The sequence below is a fragment of the Monodelphis domestica genome, chromosome X, assembly GCF_027887165.1.
Source record: "Monodelphis domestica isolate mMonDom1 chromosome X, mMonDom1.pri, whole genome shotgun sequence".
NCBI lineage: Eukaryota > Metazoa > Chordata > Mammalia > Didelphimorphia > Didelphidae > Monodelphis > Monodelphis domestica.
In genome coordinates, this window is record NC_077235.1 from 32,088,249 (window position 1) to 32,106,587 (window position 18,339).

The 18,339-nt window shown below is 47.7% G+C and overlaps 2 protein-coding genes across 7 annotated transcripts in view; both read left to right on the forward strand.

Annotated features, from left to right (window-relative positions):
* Positions 1–406: 406 nt before the first annotated feature.
* On the forward strand, positions 407–8,989 carry LOC130453519 (ARL14 effector protein-like). The gene is made up of 4 exons (XM_056808754.1): positions 407–617; positions 1,471–1,516; positions 6,937–7,074; positions 7,613–8,989. Exon 4 carries the CDS (start codon positions 7,698–7,700, stop codon positions 8,430–8,432), a length of 735 nt encoding a protein of 244 aa, XP_056664732.1. The 5' UTR covers positions 407–617; positions 1,471–1,516; positions 6,937–7,074; positions 7,613–7,697; the 3' UTR covers positions 8,433–8,989.
* A 3,042-nt stretch (positions 8,990–12,031) lies between these two features.
* LOC103095951 (zinc finger protein 345-like) overlaps positions 12,032–18,339 on the forward strand; it is a 58,070-nt gene continuing 51,762 nt past the window's right edge. For 4 of the 6 annotated variants that reach the window (XM_056808751.1, XM_056808747.1, XM_056808749.1 and 1 more), the window contains exons 1-4: positions 12,032–12,172; positions 14,090–14,172; positions 14,538–14,625; positions 18,053–18,157. The gene's annotated coding sequence lies outside the window, so the exon portion shown is untranslated. Of the gene's footprint in view, positions 12,173–14,089; positions 14,173–14,537; positions 14,626–18,005; positions 18,158–18,339 lie in introns of all 6 variants that reach the window. The other 2 variants (XM_056808748.1, XM_056808750.1) reach the window with 1 other exon arrangement.

Below are 18,339 nucleotides of genomic sequence, written 5' to 3' on the forward strand. Positions count from 1 at the left end.
AAGGCCCCTGCAGTCACTGGGGCCTGCACAGTCTGATGACCTGAGCAGGTAGGACTTCTGTGCTCATTCAGGCCCAGGGCACATCGAGGGCCCTGCTCCCATGAGGACCCTCAGTGGGAAAGAACTGACGGCTCTTCTGGAGCTGGCCGCCTCTTTGGGATTGGCCTCTGTGATGCCGTGTTTTTATATGATTAGTTCTGACTTTACTTATTTGGTTTTTTATGAATAATTGCTATTGAATGAAGGGGTTGGGCTCTGAGCTTGATACACTGTAAGATTATATGAAGAATTATCATTGTATTGAAATTTTGATGAACAAATGAATGAATATGTGGGAGTTCTGAGCTTCATATGGTATATGATAAATTTGAATTTTATTTCCTGAATTGTTGTAGCAATCTTTGCTGTGGGAGGAAGGGGTCGGGCACTGAGCTCTCGAGGATGCGACAGGAAAGGAACAGTTAGGAACTGATTCAGTTCATTGTGTTGGCCACACTGGCAGTGGAGGAAGAGGTCGGGCTCTGAGCTTAGGCGCTGCCTGCGGACGGGGGTGCCCGTGGGATGTATTCGTGAAGGTGGCAGTAGGGAAAGAGAGCCCTGGAGGAATCTCCGGCCAGGTGAGAGAGGTGGCCCCTCACTGACGGGGGTGACCCCTTGTCCATTGCTGGACAAGAAGGGGAGCCCGGTGGGGCTGCTGCCTGCCAGCCCCCCGCCAGCTGCCCCCATTAGCTTGGTGCCAGGAGCCCCGGGAGATGGCCCTGCACCTGCTGGGCCCTTGGACTCTGCGAGGGCTCCCGCAGAGGGCCCAGCCAGGCCTCCATCCAGGTCCAGGGTGGGAAGGGGCAGCCCGATTGGGCCCTACAGCAGACCCAGGCCGCCCCCACCCCAAATTCCTCTCCTTGTAGCCTCTCAAGGGCGGGCAGAGCACTGCCCTGACAATCAGGAAAGCCGAGTTCTAGCCCTGAGTTCCTGGAACGAATGAAGCCCCAGAGAGCAAGGAGAGCCTTTAGCCTTTCTTTCTCCTTCTAGAGAAGGAGCACACAAGATGGGCTGCTCTGTGACTAGCAAAACGGATGCTTAGAAGCCAAAGGAATCTCTGCCCTTTGATCAAGGGCCATCTGGGAGTGGAGAGATCCAAGTCCCTCCAGCCTTGTGAGGAAACCAGTGTTCTGGGTGTCCCCCAGGGGGCAGGTGGAACCCCAGCGAAACAGAAGCTCCCTGAGGGCCAGAACCATTTTGTTCCTCTCTCTGGATCCCCAGGGCCCAGCTAGCCCAGTGCCTGGCACAGAGTAGGGACAGGGGAGGAGCCTGCAGAGTGGACAGCTGTCAGGGGGAGTGTGTGCCCGTGGCCGTGGGCCCCTCTGTGGTCTCTCAGACGGGGAGCCCTCCGAGGGCAGGGGAGGTCCCTTTGGGGCTCCTCTGGTTTGGCAAAACTCCATTCATTTACACCCATGTCTGTTTCTTTTCCAGTTTGTCCACGACAAAGACTTGGCTGAAAGGAGACTCCAAAACCAAGGTACCCATAGCAGCGAAAAGCCAGAGGGGGTGGCAAGACCTGGGCCCCGGGGTGTTGGCGTCTGCAGCCAGTCAGTGCACTGGCCTGGTCAGGGCTTCCTTTGGTCCCTTCCTCCCCTAGCTGTTTTGTAGCAAAGCTCTGGGGGCAGTTCCAGGCTAAGCCTTGCTCTGCTTTGGTTTCCTGGCCTTGACCGTGAGGCAGGGGCATCTCTGGGTCTCTTTGCTCATTACTGAGACAGCCAGAAAAGTCTTTTCTCCCCAGGCTGGTCCAGACTCCAGCTTTGTGGCTGAGCATTGTGAGATGATCCCTCTCCTCCTCTCTGTCCCTGCCTGCACCCACCTGTGCCTTTCTCTGTGTGGCTGTGTGTGTCTCTGGGTCTCCCATCTCTGCCTCTGGCTCTTTTTGCTGCCACCCATGAAACCCAGCTAGGCTAAGCCTGGAGAGAGCAGCTGAGCCTGGTCTGTCACAGATGGGATCTGGGTGTGTGTCTTCTCTCCATGCCCCAAGGAAGGCCCTGCAGGCCAGAGTCTGGGGCTCCATCTTCTTCCCAGTGCCTGCAGCAGGTAGGCTGCTGGTGTGCCCATCCCAGCCTGGCACCTGACTCCTTGCTGGCGGAATTGCCCTAACTCAGTGACACCCCACCCGTGCTGGGCTCTAGAGCCTTTCTGTTCCCAGTCTGCTCTATGTCCCTGCACACTTTGGGTATCCTTGCCCCAAAGCAGGGCCCTGGCCCACCTCTTCCTGGGGTGGCCCCCAAACTGGCCATCATGAGAACCTGTCCAGGGGGATTCCCCATACACAGCCCCTGCCTATTACTACTCTGCCATGCATCATCTCAGGCCTGTGCCTGGGTCTCTGAGAGATCAAGTGATTTGCCCAAGGCCCCTGCAGTCACTGGGGCCTGCACAGTCTGATGACCTGAGCAGGTAGGACTTCTGTGCTCATTCAGGCCCAGGGCACATCGAGGGCCCTGCTCCCATGAGGACCCTCAGTGGGAAAGAACTGACGGCTCTTCTGGAGCTGGCTGCCTCTTTGGGATTGGCCTCTGTTTGTTCTGCATTATGAGACTTTGCACACGTGTCTTTGAACTGTCTGCCCTGCTTCAAACACCAAAATTTTGCATCTCCTATCATAGAAGAACCCCCCACCCCTTCATTTGCTCAGAGTAGTCAAGGTAGAAGACTTCCTGAAGAGCTTCGGATGAATCACTTTCACCCACACTGGAAAGGCGCCCACACACTGTTGAAGCTTCCAAAGAGCTGGAAGCTTGCTTTCAGGTGGGCCACCTTTGCAGAACTTGGGATCCCTCTGACACTACAATAAGGCTTTGCACCAGCCTCGGGCTTGATAAGGGTAAGACATGGAGACAGAGATCGTGTCTCCCATGTTACCTTCTTAGTAGACCCGAGGGGTATAGAAGAAATGAGCTGCATGGGAGTGACAGACAAGATGGATTTCTCCATTTGGGGAAGTCAGAGATCAGTGTGGATGGGGTAGGGTTTGAATGGGAGTCGGGAATTCAACAGGTGAAGAGAAGATGGGTCAGGAAGAGGAGGGGAGGGGCCTCCAGGCAAGGGGAATGATGTGAGCCAAGGCCCAGAGGAGGTGGGGAATGGCAGAAGCATTTCCCAGAAAAGAGGGGAATCTACTTGGACTAGAGCCTAGTCCAGCTGGGACCGGGGGGTGGGGGAGGCAGATGAGTGGCCTGAGATAAGGCAGGAAAGGCAATGGTACACCAGATGGGGGAGGTCCTTGAAGGTCGGGAGATGGAAGTTAAGCTTCTCTGACTCAATTGGCAATAGGGAGCCATGGAAAATTTGTGAGCAGAGGAAAGCTCCAAGGAGACATAGAAATAAGAGAGACAGGTCTGGCCTTGGCACTGGCAGAAGGGTCCCTTGGATGGGGGAGAGAGTGGGCGATTGGCACAGTCCATGAGGACCTACACAGGCTCAGCTAGAATAAAAAGGAGACAGATACAAGCTCGAATGAGTAAGAATTGATAAATGAACGGTATGTGAGGAGAGAGAAAGGAGCCAATTACGGCTTCTTCTTCCACAGGGAAGACTGCAAAGAAGAGGGAAGTCTGAAGGCAGAAAGTCAAGCAAACAATGTTTAGGTGTTTTCAACAGATAGAAAGCTAGGGAGTCTGTACTTCGATACCCAATGAAATGTTTGTCTGGAAGGTTCCGAGATACTTGGACATATGTGGCTGAATTTGGGGTTGATGTCTCATTCAAAGCCATTTTGACCTGAAGCCTACAGCCAGGCCTAGACAGGGAGGCCACGGAAACCCATGTTGGCAATATGAAGAACGCATGTGTCAATGGCAAAAGCTCCTCCCATGGACACTGATGGAATCCATTATTCCTGTTTCCCAGGCTCTCAACAGTTTGGTGCCAGTTATGTCCCAGCTGAGTATTTCCATACTTGTTGCATCCATCTAGAGTGATCCTGGTCAGGCCAAATCTATGCACCCTTACTGTGGGTATTTCCAGGGCTGTCCTGGAGCCACTGATTAAATATTTCTTGTGAGCATTTAAGCCTCAGTGATTGGCAAATTGTGCACACTGGGCACAGTTTTGTTGCTTTCTTGCTTGTCTACACTGAAGAAAGTGAAGGAGAAAATGTCAGTTGTTGTTTGTTGTCGTCATTCAGTTGTGTCTGACTTTGTGGTCCCATTTGGGGGTTTCTCAGCAAAGTTCCTAGGGTGGTTTGCCATTTCCTTCAGCTGATTTTACAGTTGAGAAACTGGGGACAGATGGGGTAAAGTGACATGTCCAGGGTCACACAGCTAGAAAGTGTCAGAGGGTAGATTTGAACTCAGATCTTGCTGACTCCAGATGCAGAGGAGTGACTGGTTAAAGTTCAGGCTGTGTCCTGTACCTGTTCCCCTACCCTATGAAAGCTGCTTGGATATCTTTGTCAACAGGAGCCAGCAATGCCCATAGCCACTGGGAAATCAAGTGTGTCTGGTTGCTTAGAGCAAAGATGTCAAATGCGCAGCCTCACATGTGGCCTTCAGCACTCGTAGTGTGAGCGGCCCAGATTCTGATGTAATGGGAAACGTGGGACAGAATGAATCAGAGCCCAACAGAGTAGACTAAGTCAGTGTGTGGTTTGGGAAGTCAGGCGCAGGTGCAGTCAGGGCTGCCCAGATCTATTTCAGGTAGACGGCACTGCTCTCTCCTGCCAAAGAGGCCCTTCAGAGGCTACAGACTCATCAGAGAGGGCAGGAGAAGAGTTGGGTCTGCTTCTGGGCTAAGACGCAACTGATTTGTGCCTTTCTGTGGAGTTAAATAAACCCACCTTGGGTTCATCCTGTTCTTTGCCTCAATCCTTGCAAGGGAGCAGAAGGTTCTCTGTATATCCTTCAGGGACCCAGACGTGGCTCAAATGGAGGCATTCCCAGGCCAAAGCCTCGGTGGGCTCCCAACCCAAACAGAGTGGGATTAGTGATTAGCCCCCCTGGATGACTTTCAGTTCAGGACCCTGGCTTGAAATATCTATGATCTCAAATGCACTTCTTTCCTCTAGGGTAAGAAAGAGACTCCCCTGCTTAGCTTTTAAAGCCCTTCACAACCTGGCTCCATCCTGCCTTTCCAGTCTCATTGGACATTCTTCTCTTTCGTGTACCCTCTGCTCACTGCTCCTCACTCTTAAAACCCCATCACCCACTTCTATGCCTTTGCCCTGGCTGTTCCCTATGCCTAGAATGCCCCCCTTCTCAGCTACACTTCATAGAATCCTTTTCTTCTTTAAGATGAGGCTCCCAGGCCATCTTCTGCCTGAAGCCCTTCCTGATTCCCCCTCCGCACCCTGGCAGCTCCCTCTGTCCCCGGCTACCGGGTACGAGTTAGTATCTGCACTCCTTCAGGTCCCACAGTAGACATTCCTCCGAGCCTTTTCATCACCCCCAGTGGGACGGCATCCCCTTGTGACTAGGGTTTGCTTCGTTTGCCTTCTCTGAGCTCCGCACAGTGCCTGGCACGTGGCTGCTCTTCCCAAGGATGGACTTGCTGCTCGGTTCTAGAAAAGCGGATACGCTTGTCCCGTTTTGTCACCGAAAGGGGGGAATCTGCATTTCTAATGCTGGCATTCCCGAGTGAGGGCCCCTACAGCAGGCATTGGAAACAGGAGGAACCCGAGGCTCGCTGCAGTCCAAAGGAGAATGGGCCGCCCACTGTCCCCCACCTAGGTGGCCACGGGGCAAGGCCTAAAACCCAGGTCGGCTCGCCCAGAAGCAGCTAGAAGAGTGAGTGTCAAGTGTCCCCTTGTCACCTTCCAGGACACTGGACAGGAGGAGGCCCCTGAAACAGCCACACAACTTGGAGGCAGGCCTGCTCCTCCTTCTGTTTGCAGCAGGATCCCCCGGACCCTGGGGGCAGCCCCTTTCCTGTCTGTGCGGCGGTGCTGGTGCCTAGGCCAGGGCCTGGGGCCGGGGCAGCCCTGAACAAATGCTTCTTAATAAGTGGAGAGACTGGCAAGCCAGTAGGAAGGGCCACACCACAGAGCCGGGGATGCCCTTCTGGGCCAGCTGGGCGGCATTCCAAGGGGGAGCAAGCCCCCTGGCCTCACCTCTGACCGTCCGTCTGCAGCTACATGGAGCCAGCAGAGGGGCTTCCTCAACCTGTGCGGAGCAGAGAGGGGGGCCACGGGCATTCTTAAAGGCTGCTCTCCCTGTCTCTGGCTCATCCTCTCTCCCTGTCTCTGTGTGTGTGTGTGTCTGTGTGTGTGTGTGTCTGTCTGTCTGTCTGTCTCTCTCCCTCTCTCTCCTTCCCTCCCTCTCTCTCTCCCCCCCTCTATATATATCTGTGTCTGTCTGTCTCTCTCTGTCTCTGTCTCTCTCTGTCTCTCTCTCTCTCCCTCTCTCTCTCATTATCGATGGGTTCGAATCCTCCCTCTTCTTAATTCCCTGGGTGACCTGAGGCAAGCCATCATCTATCTTCCCTGGGCCTCATTTTCCTTCTCTGTAAAATGAGTGGGTTGAAATGATAATTGGCTTTGGTCAAATTCTAGATCTAAGTTCTCATGTATGACTTGAGGCCAGCCCCTTCCCCTCCCTGGGCCTCAGTTTGCCTCCCTGGAAGATGGACCCCCTGGTCATTTTTCACAGCCTCCCCACAGAGATTCCTCCTTGTCCCACCTCTGCCTCCTCCCCACATCACTGGCCACACTGCCTTTTGGTTTAGAAAGGGAGGGATGAGCTGGCCAGGACGTCCAGCCCGAGGAGGGGCGTCCCTGGGAGAGAAGTGAAGGGACGAGGAGCCTGGGCCTACAAAGAGGGGGCCACCTGCCTGTCTCCAGAAGGGAAACTAGACCAACCTGCAGGGAGCATCATCCACAGCCCAAGTCTCCTCCCTCATCCCCAGTGTTCGCCTCCTATACCTGCATTATGAGTCACCATTGTGTTTCGAACCCAGGTCCTGGTTTCCTCCTTCCTCCCCAACGAGGCCTCTGTCTGGACTGCCACTGGCACCCCAAGGGAGCTAGGAAAGCTGCCCCTTCTGTGAGCAGAAGAGCCAAGAGCCCAGCACTGCGGGGACTCCACGCTGCCCTCAGTAAGTGGGGACGGGGGCCAGACCCTTCCCCATGAAACCCCATGTTTCCCTCCTGACAAGAACAAAGCCTCCCCTTACCCCTTGCCCCAGAGGAGGTATCATTAGTCCCAGTCTGGAGGCCAAGGAGGTGGACAGGCAAGTTCTTGGCAAGCCCAAGGATATAGGGAAGCTCATAGGCCGCGGAGCCGGGCTGCCAGAGGTCCTGGGGCAACGAGCCAGATCAGGGTCAGGATGGGGTTCAGGGGAGGGAGAAGGGCCCACTGACACCTGGGCCTGTGAGGCCTGCTCACCCAGCCGGGGAGCCAGGACCCCACGGCGATAGGAGGGCCCAAACCAAGACGGGCCATGCAGTGTCGGTCCCCAGAGGTGGGGGGGTCCAAGAAGAGGGAGGAGGGAGGGAGGGGGTGAGCACACTGCCCCCTCCTGAGCAGCCCCAACCCCACGGGTGCCCGCTTTGGCCGGCTGCTGTGCCGCCTGGCTTTCGGGAGTGGCTTCTGCTCAGAGGCTTCTCACTCCCGCCTTGTGCTGTCACCCCAAGGTCCAGGCGGAGCCCGTGCGTGGTCGAGGCTACCTAGAGGAGGGGCCCCAGCTGCAGAGGTGACGTGGCCGAGCACTGATCGAGAATGAGCGCCAACGTGGAAGGCCAAGTTGAAAAGGCCCAGGCCCAGGCCCAGGCCACAGAAGAGGAGACCACAGCTCCTGAGGCAGCTCCTGGGGCAGCTGAGGCTGCTGCTGGGGCTACTGCTGGGGCTACTGATGGGGCTGCTGCTGAGGCTGCTGCCGGGAATGCTGAGGAGGCTGCTGCTGGGGATGTTGCTGGGGCTGACGCTGGGGCTGCTGGGGCTGATGCTGGGGCTGGCGCTGGCGCTGGGGCTGGCGCTGGCGCTGGCACTGGCGCTGGGGCTGCTGGGGCAGCCGTGAGGGAGGGGGCTCCTTTTCAGATCCATCAGATGGAAGAGGAGCAAATCCAAGCCGTGGTCCAGCAGCTGATCGCCTTAACTGTGCGGAAGAAGGTCCTCCAGGGAGATGGGGAGAAAGCCACTGGCAAGGAGGCAGCGGCCGAGGCCTTCCCAGGGAGCCTGACCCCCTGGAGATCCGACCCTCTGCTGCCGAGGCAGAATGAAAAAGAGAAGAAAGACAGGAGGAAGTATGACCGCCAAGGCAGGCTGCTTTGCAATGGCGTTGACCTGTGCGACTGCCTCGTGGCCGAGTGCCCGGGCTGCTTCTACCCATGCCCCAAGTGCAGCTCCCGCAAGTGCGGGGTCAAGTGTCGCTGCAACCGTCGCTGGGTGTACAGGAAGACCGAAAATGAGTGTGGCGATGTGGTCAGTGCCTTCCCATTCGACTATCCTGACTAAGGGCGGCCCAGCGCCCGCCACGCTTGGCTCCCTTCCCTCTGGAGGGCCACAGTGGCTGCTCTTGTGCTGAGTCGTAGGGCCTGCCCAAGGAGCTGCACTGGCTCTAGGGATGAGGGAGCCTACCAGGGCTGGGCAGCACAGGTGTCCCCTCCAGGGGAGTGCTTGCAAACCTCACCTTCCAGCAGCGCTTTAGGAAGTTCTGGCAGAGGAAGGAGAATGAGGCCTGCCTGCCTGCCTGCCTGCCTCAGCATCCTCCCACCTTTGCTTCTCCCTAGAGTCACTGCAGCTCTAAGCAGGGGGCTTCCCCTATCTCCTGTTCTAATTAGCCCTCGCAGGTTCACTAACCGACAAACAAGCGAGCACGCTGGCTCTTTCTTTCCTCTTGAGTTGTGGCTCTGTGCTGTCTTTCTGGTCCTTTTCTCCCATGTGGCTAATCTTTCCTGTTGAGTTGTAGGAGATGAGCTGTTCAGCTTTGAGATGGCTTCAGAGATCACCTGGATGTGGATCATTTGTGTAATAGTGTTTCAAGGAAAATAAAAGCTGTTTGTAGATTCAAAGCTGGTGTTTTGTCTCATCCCTTCAATTCGCTCTGGCCAACCATAGCCAGCGGCGTACACCTGGGCGGCAGGCTCTGGCCACCAATATGGGCAAGGTAAGAGACAAGTGCCAGCCGGCTGGTGCAGTGGAGAGAGCTCCAGGCCCGGAGTCATCAAGACCCGAGTTCATATGTGGCCTCAGACACCTGAGTGGCCCTGGCAAGTCACTGACCCTTGTGTCTCACCATCTCTAAAATGAACTGGAGAAGCAAATGGCATACCTTGGCAAGAATGTTTGCCAAGAAAACCCTTTCGTGGTATTACAAGAATGTAGACAGGACTGCACAACAACAAAAGAAGGCCACATGTCTGGAGGGCAGCCAGGCCCTGGTGACCCTTAGCTAAACAGTCAGAACAAGGGACAGAATGAATTTGCAACACCCAGGCGAACTCCCCACATTCCATCTTTGCTTCTCAGGGACGGGCTCCAAGGCTATCTCACATTTTCCCTTAACTTCTTGCAGAGGTCCAGGGGAGGGATGGAAATGGAATTTTCAGTGGTTAGCAAATTCACTCATCTTCTTGGGGATTAGCTGCTTGGTAGATCTCCCTTCCATCTTTCTAGTATCTGTCACCAGCATCAGAGATGGGACCATAATGGGGACCGCTGACAACTTCTTGGAAGTGAGTACTCCATCTCTGGCACACCCTAAACTTTTGTCCTGTACCATCTTCATCCTGGTGATGTCATGGCTTTGGGGCTGCTGACATTCCCCACAACACATGAGAGTTTCATTGCACCTTGTTTCCTTGACCCTTTTGGATTCCCAGGTAAAGTTTGATTCATATGTTGAAATAATCGTAGGATATCTGGCATGAAATGTGCACTGCACTGATTCCAGGGCTAACCTTCATAGTCTCTCCTTGTCTGTAGGCAGATGAGTCCCAGAAGCAGAGGAAACCAAAAGCCTTTGTGGCAGCCCAGTGTGTACAGCCAAGTGGCTGAATTTTCCAGGATGGGGGAAGGACTTTGGAGTATGGCAATGATGACTTAAGTACATATATTTAGCTTCCCATCAGGGACCTTGGAGTCCATTTAGCCCAAACTCTTCATTTTATCATCATGGCTAGATTCAAGAGATGTGCTAGAAGCATAAATGGCAAATCTGGCAACTGATTGTATGTGCAGTATGAAACAGTGCCAGGAGACGAGAATACGACCAACCTTTTGGACCCAGAAGACAGAAAGATTGATGTCTTTTGTAGAAATGAAGATTGGAAGAAGGGACATTTGGGAGGGAAAGATAATGTCTGAAGCTAATGTTCAGGGGAGAAATTGAGACTGGATATAGAGATCTGAAAGTCATTTCCATAGGGATGTTAGTTGAGTGCATGACAATTTACCAGGTCATCAAGAGAAAGAAGGTAGAGAAAAAATGGCCCAGCACAGAGTCTTTGCCAAGGTTTGTATTAATGATGTCATATGAATAAGGTAATGATGAAGGAGCAATGAGAAAGCAGTGGGAGACCTGGGAGAGAGAAAAGTCTTAAAACATTTGACTCAGGGGTATCCTCTGCTCTGAACTGCTTGTGTTTATAGAGACAGGTTTGCATCTACACACACGCAATGTGTGTGTGTGTGTGTGTGTGTGTGTGTGTGTGTGTGTGTGTGTGTTCTTTTTGGTTAATACCCTTCAGCATACATGTCCTCCAAAGTGTCTACATCCCAGGCATCCAAATCCCAGGGTCTGTATAAATCAGACTGTTGTTCTTTCTAAGTGATGTTGTAAGACAGAGGTTTATACTGTTCATTCTCATGTTGAGCTTTGCCAACCCCCTCTCCCTAATGAAGATGGCATTGGTAAATATTTGCCTCACTATCTTACTGAAACCCTTTGGACCCACATAAATATTCCCACATAAGTGTGTGGTTGGTTCTCCTATCCTGACATTTCTTTTCAGTCAGGAGACACTTCCTCGGTGAAGGAATATTTAACCCAGACAGAAAATGTGGGGACTAGGGCTCAAGTTCCAAAGTTCAGTTCCTGGTTCTGGTATTTCATTGTTCCTCCTTGCTGAGCTATGTAACCTTACTAGTAAAATGGCAATCTGATGGAAGTTACTTAACCTCCGTGCCTCAGTTTCCCTATGTGTAAAGTAAGGCCCTTTCTAGTTCAAAATCTTGTGATCCATCTGCTGGCAGCCTGGTGTAGTGGAAGGAGGGATAGAGCTGGACTTGATGTTCCCTGAGGGCTCACTAAGGAACTCCTCAAAAAAGGGCTCAGAGTCAAGCAGGACCATCACTGAGTCAGAGGCCACCTGGGCCTGGTGGGAATAGGATGGACCCCAGATTCTTCCCTGCAGCAGCTGGAGGGATCTAGGACAGGGAGAGGGGTCACCAAAGCAACCAGCGTTTATTCAGTATTTCCTAAGATGTGCTGAGTTTTGGGAAGGATCAGAAGCTCCCTCCTCTCTGGTCCTGGGTAAGAGGTTGAGGGAGGGGAGGGGGAATTATTCACATAGGAACCTCGAAGTCAAGACCCACCTCGAATATTCAGAGCACTTCTACAGTCTTACAAGGCGTTTTTATATAATTATCTCATGTAAGCATCAAAACTACCCTGTGTGATCACATGGTTAGAGAAGGATATGATTGGGGATGTTGACTTTAAATAATCACTCTATTTCAAATATCAATAATAGGGAAATAGGTATTGATCAATGATACATGTAAAACCCAGTGGAATTGTGCAGCGGCTATGGGAGGGGGGTGGGAGGAGGGGAGGGAAAGAACAAGAATCATGTGACCATGGAAAAATATTCTAGATTAGTTAAATAAATAATTAAATTTTTCTAAAGAGAGGAAAAAAACTACTCTGTATGGTAGGTGCCGTTATCATCTCCATTTTACAAATGGGGAAACTGAGGCAAACATTGAGCGGCAATTATGAGGCCCAGGAGGTAAACAAGACTACAATTCCCAGAATCCTCAGGGAGGCGCCATTTCCAGCCGCCGCATTCGTCTCTCATTGGTCTTACTAATGATTCTGGGGACTCTGGGAAGGGTAGTCCCATTGGTTCGCTACGCTGGCGCCGAGACTAAGGTTCTGAAGCGTGAAAACGCACTGAAGCGTGAAAACGCACCGCTTGGGAGCGTCGTGGGAAACAGAATTTGGGAGGTCCTGAAGAAGCCTGAGGAGCTAAGTAGGTCTGGGTCTTTCGGGGGGAGGCAGACTCACTTCTTTCGCCCCTTTGGGCTTTTCCCCACAGCCGAAGAAGCCATGATACGGGGGATGCGTCACAGTCTGCGACTTGCATCAATCCCACCCCTTCACAGCCCCGTGGGTATGGGGGTTGTGCGCATGTGCTTCTCTAGGAGCGGAGCTTGGTAGACCGGAGTTGAGGAGTCGGAGCCTTGGTGGGGACCTGAGCGGGGCGGACTGTGGCTCCGAATGGAGGGGAGGGGAAAGGTGGGGAGGGGCTGTGTGTACAATGAGTAGAAATTGAAAGCCCGGAGATACCTGGTTTCAAGTCCCGCCCCTGACACACCTGAGCGTGATGAGGGGCGAGTCCTTTATCCTCAGTATCCTATCTGTAAAAAGCGCTCTTGTGAGGAGCAGCTACGGAGATTAGAAGGGCCAGAAAGTGCTGTGGGCGATGTCTGGCCTTTCTTGTTGGGTCCGTACCGTCCATCCATTTTCTCTGAGAAAATGAAGAGAGAAGTGGCGAGGACACGTGCCTCACCTGGCGGGGGCAGTCGATAAACATTGAGGGGTCCAGAAAGGTTTCTTGGAGGCATTTTAGGAAGTGAGGGGGCAGAACATTCCAAACATGAGGGACTGCAAAGGCTTGGAGGCGGGAAATGGAGTGTCTTGTGTGAGGAGCTGCAAATAGGCAAATGTAAATGGATCACTGAGAATGTGGAAGGGAATAAAGTGAAAGACTGCAAAGATAAGAAAGGTTTTGGGGAGCTTTAAATGACAGAAATCTTTATATTTGATCATTTTGAAGTAATAGGGAGCCACTACAGGTTACTGAATAAGGAACTGATCAGCTACATGCTTTGGGAAAATCATTACAGGTGAAATCGATTGAAGAGAGGCGAGATTTGGAGCAGGAAGACCAGTCAAAATGCTATTATTAGTGGTGTATGAGAGTACAAAGACGAGGATGACAAAGTTGAGAGCCTGGATGACTTGGAGGATAGTGATGTCATTGGCAATAACTGGAAAGTTGAGGACTGGGGAAGATTGGGCGGGAAAAGATAATGAGTTCAGGTTTGAACACATTGAGTTTGAGATGCCTACAGGGCATCAAGTTTGCAATGTCCAAGAGATAGTTGATATGTTACAGAGGCTGAATATAGATATATATAAACACACACACATCTAGATAATGTTTACTTGTAGGAAAATTCCTTCTCAGCATTTTTTTGATTATAAACCCTCATTTTCCATCTTGGAATCAATACTGTGTATTGGTTTCAAAGCAGAAGAGTGGTAAGGGCTAGGCAGTGGGGGTCAAGGTGACTTGCCACACAGCTGGGAAGTGTCTGAGATCAGATTTGAACCCAGGACTTATCTTTTCTAGGCCTGGCACGCAATGCACTGAGGCACCCAGCTGCCCCCCCCCCCTCAACATTTCTGTGGATATCCTATTTGGAATCCTAAAGCCCCAAATAATAATTAAAGAAAGGAAAAAGTATGTGAACTGGCACAGGAACACATAGGAGAGAAGCAGTCATAAGCCAGGTAGTTTTGCTTTTTACTGTTGCCCTCTGTGTGTGTGTGTGTGTGTTCCTGGCCCTTTCTCATGCTGATGGTGAGTCATTCTTGCAAACAAAATATGAATGAATTTCAACACATAAGTGTACCTTACATAAATCCTCTGAGTGGTATTCCCAGAAATAAGTTCTCAGAGCAATATAAGTCCTTAAATTGTCCATTTTGATTCTGTGTTAGAGCTCTTAAAGTTGCAATATCAGAATATTAAATTGTTTAAATGTTACCCAATAATGTTCCCCAGGATTTTTCAGTGTTTGAGTATTTGATATAGGCTATTTACAGTTCTTTGTAAATACTATGAAACTCACTGTTTCTTATTTATTAAACACATTTTTAGATATCTGTAAAACATGGAAAGCATTTGAAGAATGTTGGAAGCATTTAAAGAAAGATAAAGGCAATCAGTCACTTCATCACCAGGTATGTTTTAAATCATTATTTTTTTTAAAAAATCATTGTTTTAAGTCATTTCAACGTAAAGCATCACAACTAGCCTGGTCACGTATGGAAAGAAGGATACTATGAAAACGTGAAAGATGGTAAATTAGCCTGTTCAATAAGCAGTTGAAGCATTAAAAATCTTGATGCAATCATCTAATTAGTGAAAGAATTTTAGTTTCTTGTTTAGTAATTTAAATGATTTTTTGTTAATGATCCCTTCTTTTAATGTTTTCTGTTATCAGATTTCTTTATCAGGTAGACATCATTTATCATGTTATTAACATGTTTTATCTTGTCCCATTATATTGGTTTGTAATAATAAATCATGCATCTTTTATTCATAGAGACGCTCCTAGAGAGGAGGAGGAAAACATTCCAAGCCTAGAGTCAGAAAATGGAGTGTCTTGTGTGAGGAGCAGCAAATAGGCAAGTGTAAGTATTTCACTGAGAGTGTGAAACTTTTAGTATATAACTCTTACAGAAAAATAATTCTCTGTTAATATTATCATTCATTATTATTATTTAGAAATTCAAACAAAATGTTATGAAAAATACAGAATGAATTATAGTTTCTGGAGTTCCCAAGAATTCCTAGAAGTTCCAATTTCTTGTTCCAGAATCAAAAGATAACATTTGTAGGGAATTTGGAAACAACACATCTGGAAATTATCTGCATAAAGATGATAATTGAATTCATAAGCCCAAATGAAATCACTAAGTAAAGTAGCATAGAGAATAAGAAGGAGACAAGGCAGAGCCTTCCTTCAGGGATATTCATGATTAATAGGTGGCACATGGATGACAATCCTACAAAAGAGATTGAGAAAGAATGATCAGAAAGATAGGAAGTGAACCAGGAGAGATCAGTGTCACAAAAACCTAGAGAGAACATGTCCAGTCGAAGGTGGTCAACAAGTATCAAATACTTCAGAGAGTTTAAGAAGAATGAAGATTGAGAAAGGGCAGTTATATTTAGCTTGTCTCTTGCTTGCCTCAAGTCTCTTCCTACCAAAAAAGTAGTGCTAGAAATATTTTAATTTGTGAGGGAACTTTCTTATTAATCTCCCCAAAGTGTGTGCCTAGCAGTGGAATTTCTAGGTTAAAGGATATGTAGATCTTTTAGTCATTTTCTTCACATAATTCCACATTGCTTTCTAAAATGGCTAGATGGCTTTTCCCACAGCATTAATCTGCCCATATTTCTACAGTTCCATCAACGCTGACTTTGTCATCTTTGCCAGTTTGCTGGCATAAGACAAAACCTCAGAGTTGTTTTGATTTCCATTTTTCTTATGATTAAATTTGGTATAGACTTTCATGTGGTTGTTAATAGTTTACCTTTCTTCTTCTGAGTACTGTTAATATTCTTGAGCAACTTATCTATTGGGTATATGATTTAGTTAAAAATAGATAATCATGTCTGTTGATCTACCTGACTGGGCACATATAAATTGCAAAGCATCACAAAGTACTGAAAGTAATCAGGATGTCCCTTTCAACCTTTTTACGTTGTGGGATGCCCGCCCTTCCTTCAGGGTACCTCTTGTGGCATATGACTGGCATAGAAATTAAGTTGGTTTTGCCAGTATCAATCCATATACTATTTGTTAGTAAGACCTAATTTTCCTTTTTTTGAGAGAGAGAAAGTAAATAGAAATACAAATTCTAATATTTTCTTGTCTCACCTGAGTGGATCATCTTTTACTTTGGAGACCACTATACTAAATAACCTATGAAGTTCCTTCTAACTCTGTGTTTCTGTGACTTTGGTTTTCTGCCCATAATGCCAGGCAGATTTAAGAATGGCATGTTTCTGATAAATGCTCTTTAAAAGCCATTAATGTTTATTAGGTTCTTAGTTCCTGACTACATTTTATTGCTTGAGAAAAACTGCCGATTTCGGCCTGTCTTTTGATAAGGATGATATTAGTTGGTGTTAGGTCTGTCTTCTGTCATTTATTAATTTATATTCTGTCACTGGACCAGCGACTGGACAGCAAGTCTAGAGTTGGTTAAGTATAAACAACAGGAGACATTTAGGTCAGCGATTATTGAAGCACCCGTTATGTGCAAGATACCATGCTAGGCACTGGAGAGCCAAAGCCAGAAGTGAGTCTGTTCCTTTCCCAAGGTACTTATATTCTATTGGGGCAATATAGCATATATATGAAAATAAGCAAATACAAGTAAATAATTTGAGGAAGGAAGGAATGTTAAGAAGGGGAGAAGGAGTCATGGAAGTCCTCTCCCAGAGATGATAGCCAGGAGAGCCCCACAGGAAGATTTGAATGGGTTCTAATCTCCTTGAGGGCAGGGACGGGCAGTTTTTGTCTTTGAAACCTCACACTCAGCACAGAACTTGGCACCTAGTGGGTGCCCAATAAATGCTAGTCTAACTGAATTGAGGCATAAATGAAGAGGATGGTTCATTAATGGCCTAGATGTGTCCTCAGAAGATGTATTCAGAAACAGTTGCTGGAATGTCAAAGTCAGGGAATGACCTAATTTTTTTTTATTTTAGGAGATGAAAATTTTATTGTAAAACTGACAACATTTAGCAAAGGAAAAAATATAGACTATTTCCCATTTTTCAATAGAAATACAATAATTTATGGCTGTGCTTAGTACACTCTGTCGCTAAACCATGCAAAACCAAATTAAATGGAAAATAAAGGATAGCTCATTCCACTTTTCTGCCACTCATAATCACTCAAGTTGTACCATTAAATACCATTAATAGACATTATTGTATTATCAAAATTAAAGGAAAATAAAAAATATATCCATATATAATTAACATGCAACATTAACTGTTTTTTATGGAAACAGCATAATTGAGTGTATACAGTTTAAAAACAATGGTAGGGTATTGGTCTACTTAGATGCCAGAGTACAATGGCATTTCACATGGCTTGGAATTTCCTCTTCCTGATAAAACAAGACTTGGCAAAGTTTGGCCAGTTGCTCTAAAATGTATATGTAATAGGATGGAGATGAGGGGGGAAAATGAGAAAATGTCTTAGGTTTGTCTCCATTATCAATTTCTTGCATTTTTTTCAAAATCCTGATTATAAACACAAGCCTTGGAATTTTGTATCAGTTGTTTAGAGATTTGGGGCATAAAATTAGTTAACAAATGCCTTCAGAATTCATGTCTTGTATCAATTTGTTTTTATCTTTTTATGATATCTTTTGTAAGACTGAAATGTCATCTACATAAGTTGAAATTATTAGTTACTAAAATGACTTTTAAGTTGAATAATGAAAAAAGGATTTTTACAGTTTAATAAGGGGAATCATCAACAGTTCAGTTTAAGGAAATATTAGGGCAGCAAATAAACTTGATATCCTCACTAAGTAAAGCTAATCAAATTTATCTTTAATGGCCAAGATAACACCTTAAGCCACAGGTATCCTATCCATTTGAATATGAGCCATTTAATGCCATATTAAAACAATCTCAAACTTGAACTGCAACTTACTCAGTTTTCAACACTTGGAAAATCTTCAGGCAACATATAATTAACAGAGATAGTCAATTCTAACAATAGCAACATCTGTGAGAAATATTCATTAACACTAAGATAGTTTCAAATTCACTGACTGGTAATGAAAAAACCAATTTACTTATTTATTTTTGTCGTCTTATCTTGATATCCTCTCCTGAAAATTTCAGGAGTAATCATTTGTCTTTCTTTGTTATAGTGAAAGGGAGAAAACTATTTCTAATATTTGCTACATTTTGATAATCTTGTAATTTTTAGTTTGTCATCTCAAAAGGGATATATTAATCCCAGTCTCTTCTTTTTTAGATGATTATACGTGAATAAACAACAGACCAATTTGTTTTGTTGCTTAGGAAATCTGAATTAGAATCACAGCACACAATCAGCTGTCATCTCTTGTGTTGCTTTCACCTATTTACCAGGAGCCCAAGAAAATTCTCTCAACAATCTTTGGAAAGGTATGTAATTCTCAATCTTAATTCATAAATTTTCAAGTTCTTAGAGTATCTCCATCTTTATTATTTGTGAAGGGTAGTGGATGTTATCCTAGCAAAGATGCCCCTATAAACCATTACCCAAATACATAAACATTTATTCTAATTTCATATATTATTCATTACCATTAGGAAAAGTATTATTG